The sequence below is a fragment of the Pterocles gutturalis genome, unplaced genomic scaffold (genome assembly GCF_000699245.1).
Source record: "Pterocles gutturalis isolate BGI_N339 unplaced genomic scaffold, ASM69924v1 scaffold44537, whole genome shotgun sequence".
In the NCBI taxonomy this organism is placed as follows: Eukaryota; Metazoa; Chordata; class Aves; order Pterocliformes; family Pteroclidae; genus Pterocles; species Pterocles gutturalis.
The window spans coordinates 1-7,516 of NW_010114497.1; the positions used below are offsets into that span (position 1 = coordinate 1).

The following is a 7,516-nucleotide window of genomic DNA, read 5'->3' on the forward strand; positions in this document are numbered from 1 at the left end:
CATCCCCCTCAGAGGGGTGCGGCAACGGGTGTCCTGCGAAATGAGCAGTTACTGGAGAGGGCGGGACGGGGAGGGTTATTTACCCGGTGACCGCTGCGACTGTCCCTTGGCGAGCCCCTCCACGAGAGGGAAGAGGCGGCCTGAGGGGATGGAAGGAAAACTGAGTGAATCTGAGTCGTCCTGCTTGGAAAAGAGGCGGCCAGGGGGGTGGCATGGTTGTTAACCTTCTGTGTGAATTGTTTGCCTCCATCTCTGTAGTGAGTAAGGCAGGAAACCACAGGTTTAAACTGCAGCACGGAGCATTGTGATTAGGTACTACGGTAAAAAGTTCTGGTAACAGGATGTCTGCGTTGGACTGTGTTAGAAAGATAAAGAATTTCTGGTGCTGGAGGCCTTTGTGAACAAATCAGACTGTTCAGTTACCGTTGCATTGCCATTGCTGCTCTTTGTTGTACAGACGTGCTGTCTTTTAAATTTTGAAAGAGATGTGGAACACACACAGACTTGTCTAAAAGGCAAATGGGGATGCTTTTCGTAGAACCGCAGAATGATTTGGGTTGGAAAGGACCTTAGAGATCATCCAGTTCCAACCCCCTGCCATGGGCAGGGACACCTCCCACCAGCCCAGGTTGCCCAAAGCCTCATCCAGCCTGGCCTTGAACCCCTCCAGGGATGGGGCATCCACAGCTTCTCTGGGCAACCTGGGCCACTGCCTCACCACCTTCACAGGAAACGTAGTGCTTAGATAAATATGCAAGATTTAGGCCTTGATTTTGCAAATGTGCAAACATTTGGGCTCATTTAGCATGGAGTATTTCCCTCGTTTTGCTTGTTAATGTGTGGTCTGGACTGTATGGATTATAATTGCTGGGTTTTAGGTTTGCTTTTCTTTCCTCATGTTGCGTTTGGTTTACAGATAATGAAACACCGCCACGCATCTTCCAGTAAAATGGGGGACACCACTGGTGGGAAATCATCAAAAAGAAAATTAAAATTGCAAGATCAACAAGTGCCTTCTAGCAAAAAAAAAAGAACAGATGGAGAGGGAAGAATACAAAGTCAAAAAAGAAAGGTAATTATTATTTTGCATCAAACAAATTAGAAAAGTAACCAAAGAAAAGAAAGAGGTATTTTTGCCCAGATTTTACTGGGATTTGTAGAGAATATTTCATTAACTAAACATAGCCTTTTTGAGGAAATGTCCAGTGTGAACAGCTCCTTTGAGACCCACTGCCGTAACTGCTCCCTGTTTTCCTGAATTTCTAGTTGCCTAGTGACAAGTAGAGGGAAGCGTTGCCTGATGATTAATAAAAAAGGCAGTCTGGTTGTGCGGCTTTGAAAGCTGCATCTGTTTGAACAGAGTGATAAAGTCAGTGTTTGTTCAGGCCAAGTCACATTTATTTCTGGAAAATATTCTTTGTATGTCTCAGGATTGGCCTAGGCAGCTTTCTGTTGGAAGAGAGCTTGCTTAACCACTGAACGTATAAACAACATGATCTCAAGATGTGGCTGGATAGCCAGACATCATGTGTATTTCTTATTTCACGACCTCATTCTTGGAATGGGTGGAATTAAGAAGAGTGAATTGCTTTCCTTAACCTTCTTGAGATGAATTATTGTTTTATTGTTTTTATGGTGGGTTGCTACTAGTAGATGAGTGGTTGCACAGCAGAGCATGTCTCAAAATTACCACATTGCTGTAAATTTTTCTCTTCAGCAGGTCACTCAAGCAGTCAAAAGGAAAGCTAAGGAATATGAGGACTGTTCCCCTGCAGGTAGGATTGTATTCTTTCTTTATGTTTGTCTTGTGCAAATTCAGTGTTTTGTAAAAAAAAAAAAAACACTGAAAGGAAAAACAGTAACTGCTATGTTGAAATCATAGATATCTGAGATGTCACTGAAACAAGTTTCACAGTTTTTTTTCTGAACAGTAACAGTGAGTATTTGCAGTACAGTCTTAGCCAGTGTGCTTTCCTATCATATGTGTTGTTTATGCACATAGTAAGCATATACTTTTGTTTGCAAGTAGTGTTCTTGTGTAAAATTCCACCACAAGCACCCATAACATTTAAATTTTCCCTTCAGAGGTCATTATCTTCTCTGTTACCATCTGTCTTAAGAGTGACATGTGGTGTATTGAACATACAAATGAGAAGAGGCCCCTGCTGCGTTGAGTTTCTCGCTTATGTATATTCCCCCTCTTTATCCAGGTTTGACAAATCATATCTTTTTCTTTTTCTCTTTATGTTAACAGGAGAAAAAGATTCTTCAAAAAAGGTGAAACTAACGAGTGCTAAAATAGGATCTTGGCAGACCCTCTCAGAGAGCAGCAGGCAGCTTCTGAAAACTGTAATGGATTCAGCAATACTGTAAGTGCCAAAAATCTTGGTGATTCTTCTCTGTTTCCACAAGAAATAATGTAAAAATCATAACCTTGCCTGAACTGGAAAAGCTTTGGGGTATTTTTGAGCAGTATAACTGGCTGTGTATATTTTGTCCAGTATAATATAACATTTTCTATCTGAATTTGGAAATTTTCGACTAGGGAAGTTCTCCCAATGTTTACTTCACTTGATATGCTCTCTGTGCTTGCAAGCTTTGTGATGAAAGTTCTGGCTTTATTTTTCTTTCCAGATCTGTTTTATGCCAGCAAAGTGAGAGAGAAGATGATGTCCAGAAACACCTAAATTTACTGAAAGAAAGGTAAGAAATTATAATTTAAAAAAAAAAAAAAAAAGGAGGAAGGGAAAGGAATGTAGTTTACCCAGTTGTTTTGTACACTTACAGAATTGCTCCTGGGAGCAATCACATTTAGGAAATCTTGGAAGGGAGAATTGATGCAAAATCAAGGAGGGAAATATCTTGATGGTAGCTTGATTGAAGTGAACAAGCAAGAGTTGTTAAAAGACCCACTTTAACTACTTCTATACGAGTAACAGAACCCAGGAGGTATTCTTAAGAGCTCCTTGAGTCAGCTTTGTGTTCTGTATACATGGTTTAAATTTGTGGGCAGCTATTTATTTTCTTATCATTTTATGATAGTGGCAGGGGCAGTTATAGCTAAATTTTCTTAAATGCTAATTCATTTTCTGACTGTTGAAATTACTTCAAAGAGTTGAAATTTTGTCTTGGGGCGTAACTCGTAGCCTTTTTATGTTACTGTGGGTGTAATTATGTATGCTTGAGTGTCTGAGAATTTTTGTGTGCATGTGTTCTGCTACAACAGGCTTTTATCAACTTAGAGTCTGAGCCTATATGTTGCTTTGTTCTTACAGTACGTCAGGATTCAAACATGAGGAGCCAGTTTTTCATAAATAGTTTTCTTCTTTTTTTTAATGTTTAGTTTGACATGTTGGGTCTGATTTCTGAGTTGCCAAACTCCTGTAATCTCATCTGAGATGCATAGAAATTGTGGCAGTTTGGTGTATCTAACAGCCAGATCCAAGCTGGAAGAATTTAAGTCTTCCTCAGAATGAGAAGGACCTTTGAGCAAGCTAAAACTCTTTCTCTGGCAGAAAACTATATATCGTATTTCACAAAAGCATTTACAGATTTAACTAATATGATTTTGTGTGGAAGCAGTTAAAAATTCTGGTTTTAGAACTTAGTTTTACTTTGAAAAGCAGAAGGATCAGAACTGGGAAAATACTAGCTAATGTCAAATTACAGTCAGGGAGTATACAGGGCAATGGGATAGAAACCACACAACACCAGTGTAATAGCGAATGTTAGAATGGTGGGTTTTCTTCTTCCTGGTTTCTTCCTTAGTTGTCTATTCCATGTGATTTTTGGAAAACAATTTAAGACAGCTTCTCTTCTTGTCTGGATCCTTTTACTTCACTGGCAGCAATTGGGCTAAATTGAGTTTAGCTTTTCCCCAGAGAAGTCATTAGTCAGCTTTCTTTTTGTTTTGCAAAGAAGTCCAAACAAGTCATGCTTTCCTCTTTCTATAATAAAGGGTGCTGAGATCTTTCAAGACTTTAAAGGTGCCTGCGGGGAATCTGGGCAACCTGAAGAATGTCGCAAACCTTCTGATGGCAGAGAAACAAATGCTTGAGACAAATGAAGAGTCTTTGACACAATTGCAGGTATGAAAGGCAAGGAAGGGATGAAAATATCTTACCCATCTGCTGCTGCTCCTCAGTGTGTTGTAACTTTTTAGTAGACGGACCGCTGGCTATGCCTGTGCTGTTGTGGAGAGGTTGTCCAATGTTCATCATTGTCACCGGCCTTTCCTACAAAACAGTGTATCTTTTTGGATGTTTTTTCAGGGACTCAACTGGTGCTGATTATCAGTATCTTATACGCAAAAGATTCACCATCTCTGAAGTAAATTTTGTTCTGGTTTTTGTGTCTATTTTGTCTTAGGAAGAAATAATAGAAACTGAGCGATCAGCAGAACACATTGAAGAAAGTATACAGCAACTGCAGTACAAAATCCAGGTGCTCAAGAACCAGTTAGAGGAAGATGAAAAAAAGGCCAGGAAGGTATTTGCAATAGATTTTGGTGCATTCCTCTAAGGAGAAGGTGTTTCAAAGCTAGCACATCTGGGCTGTTTCTGCAGAGCATATCATATAAGGAAGGCAATATTTGCCTTTGGCAAATCTTTCCATCTTCAGTTCCAAACTTAAGAAGTTTAGTTTTCAGAAGCTGGATGATGATAGCCAGTTTATTTTCCTACTTGTGTGCCCGATGTTTGGTTTTGGATTTTTTTCTCTTTATTTCTTTTTTTTTTTTTCTTTTTTTCTTGTAGGTATTCCAGGAAAATAGCAGTGGAGCACTCCATCTTCCAGAACTCCCCAAGCACAGTTTACAGGCACCCACTTTGCAGGTAGAGCATGGAATATATTCAGAGACCCCTTGGCTGTGAGAAGGAAGGCAACCGAATGTGCTTTTATCACTTAGCCTCTGCCAGAAAAGGCAATTTTGAAATATCTGAAAGATTTATCTTTTAAAATTTTTTTTAAAAAATTATTTCCATTGAGAACTATATGCTTGCATGTTAAAAACAGGACAAAACCCTAGAAACCTTGCGATTTAAAGGATCACCTTTCTTTTCCTAGGAACTCTATGGTCCTAGGGAATGTGTAATCCTTTCTGAAGTATATCTCTCTGTAATTAATGGAAGGAAGACTGTCTCATTCTGTGCCTTTGAATATTTTTTAATTTTTGGTGTTATTTAGGTACAGCTAGGCTGCATGAAAGTGAGATTTCTGGTGGACTCAATGAAACATGTTTTTTAATTGTTGTTTGTTATGCTTTCTTTCCTTCTTTAGGAAGAAATTATGAAGATAAAAAATCAGAAAGGTCTTTTAAAGGATATGAATACTATTCAGCAGTCAGCTGACTTGAAGAACTTGTTAACCCTCATTGAAAAGACCTATGAGAAGGTGGACTTTCTTTGAGAAACTGAAATATATGGAGTCTCCTTTGAAGAAGATAACCTATGCCAGCACTCTATGTTAATGTAAAGCAGCAGGATGCTGATCATGTAAACAGTGTTTTCTTCCTAATGGCTTTACTGTAGTGACTGCTAAATTGCTGTTAGAACATTTTCTATGAATACTGGTATATAAATCTGTAGATATATTCTGGGACTCGTGATTTAAGTGATCAGTCAAATTTTTTTGGTGTGGGAATTTTTTTTGGACCTGTAAGGACTTCTAATGATGATACAACCTTAGGAAAAGGGAGAGAATTGGATCCTGTGTTTATTTGGGCATTTTTGTAGAATAAGGCAACCTATTCCATTATATGTGGATTTTAATATTACATCAGTAAATCAGTGAAGGCAGTATCTCTTACCAAACTCACTTTTGTTTTAGGGTTAAATATTCTTTAAACCTGAAACACATAGTGAAACTATGCTTATCAGTTCAGTTGCAAATCCCCTTTTCAACTTTTTTACCATTTTTTAATAAAAAAGCTCCATGTCAGGAAACTGAATAATTTCTATCAAAAGTACAGTTTTGGTGGGTTTTTTACATTTTCATATTCACTGCTTTAAAAAAAATAATATTCACACCTGGTTTATCCAGCTCGTTGGGGAAAGCAGATAAGAATATTATAAGCAAATCTCTCATCTCAGAGTTGTGTACTTGCCTAATATGTTGTTAACTGTCAGATATTCTTCAGCTTTAGAGAAGGAAAATTAAGCCCGAAGTCTACTTTCCCATGCACTTCAACCTCTCTATTTTTACCATCATAGAACTTCTCCCCTGAAAGATTTATATTAGTTATAAATATCTCATTTGGCACAGAATAACTGTTTGTTACTGCTGTCTATATGAAGCTGTGGTTGTACCATACAAAGGTAACAAAAATAAAATAATTATACAATAGACACCTGGTCAGTTAGAGGCAATGCTGAATTACACAGCCAAGTAGAACATTCAGAAAGAGCACCTGACAAACCTCAGTCCTGAGGCTGTGTAGACGTGGTGCAAAGCTGTCACTAGCAATGGCTGAACTGCAGGACCGGGCTAGATACAGAAGCAAGTGGTGATTATTTTAGTTTATTTTTTTTTCCCTGATATCGCGTGATTTATGGTAGGCTGGCTGGCTGTGGATGTTGTAACTTTGGGGTTGTCATACCCATATAAGCAGGATGATATAAAACAGGAACTTAAAACCAGACTTTTAGGAGGTGGGCTCAGCTCAGTTTATGTGTTGGGGGATACCCTTGGGCAGAGCTGCTGAATGATCAGATTTTGGTTTCTGATGAGATCAGAGTACTGTTCTAGGAGAAGGTTCACTGTTGATCAGTGTGTGTGGAGCTGTGAACTTGTGTGATTTGACCTGGGAGCAGTTGAAATTCTTCAATTTTACAAACTTTGGCTTCCAGTAGGTAAGTCACAAGCCACAGATTTCTTAAGATACAACAGGAATATTAATCTGTATCCCATATCAACCCTTTGTCACCTTCAAATAAAACATCTTTCTGTATGTGCTCACCCATACTGCTGTGTTCCTTCTTGACTGTTTTGCCTTGTGCTATAGGTTCTCAAGTCCGAATCAAAAGGGCACTATGGGTTAGCATCATCAAACTGGACGGACAGGGGCAACCGAAAAGTCGGGCACAGGGTGAACAGGACTGCCACTTGAAATGGTGTTTGGGGCTGCTTAGCTGGGTTGATTTTCTCTTTGGCAGAACGTCTCTCAGTTTATCTCAGGCTCTGTTTTCTCGTAGTATGAAGCTTGGCACTGAGGATGAGAATTGACTACCTTAATTTCACTACCACTGAGAAGAAAAAGGGTAATTGTAAGTATGTGCAAAGCAGATCATTCTCTGGTATGAGTGCAAAGAGATTAAATGTCTTAATGACAAAATTAAAGGTTCTCATTAGAGCCTCTACTCTTGAACGAGCCTTTTGACTCTTTATTAACTATGCTTACAGAGACCCTGCGCTGTGCCCCCTCCTCAACCTGTCATTCTCAGAGGTGCTGACGGGCTCGGCCGTGGCCAAGGGCGTGTCCAGCCTGGAGCTGGGAAATTTCCAGCAGCTTCTCACAGGA

General features: G+C 39.2%; 1 protein-coding gene across 1 annotated transcript; it reads left to right on the forward strand.

Annotated features, from left to right (window-relative positions):
- The first annotated feature begins 919 nt into the window (after window positions 1-919).
- On the forward strand, window positions 920-5,406 carry CENPQ (centromere protein Q). Its single transcript, XM_010074834.1, has 8 exons — window positions 920-1,072; window positions 1,718-1,775; window positions 2,255-2,369; window positions 2,635-2,703; window positions 3,959-4,088; window positions 4,369-4,488; window positions 4,755-4,832; window positions 5,278-5,406. Exons 1-8 carry the CDS (start codon window positions 920-922, stop codon window positions 5,404-5,406), a joined length of 852 nt encoding a protein of 283 aa, XP_010073136.1.
- Window positions 5,407-7,516: the final 2,110 nt, after the last annotated feature.

Excerpts from the sequence above, each read along its gene's own strand:
- CENPQ (XM_010074834.1), top strand. The coding sequence starts at position 920 with ATGAAACACCGCCACGCATCTTCCAGTAAAATGGGGGACACCACTGGT. Across the intron at positions 1,073-1,717 it reads TACAAAGTCAAAAAAGAAAG|CAGGTCACTCAAGCAGTCAA; the intron begins GTAATTATTATT and ends TTTTCTCTTCAG. Across the intron at positions 2,370-2,634 it reads GTAATGGATTCAGCAATACT|ATCTGTTTTATGCCAGCAAA; the intron begins GTAAGTGCCAAA and ends TTTTCTTTCCAG.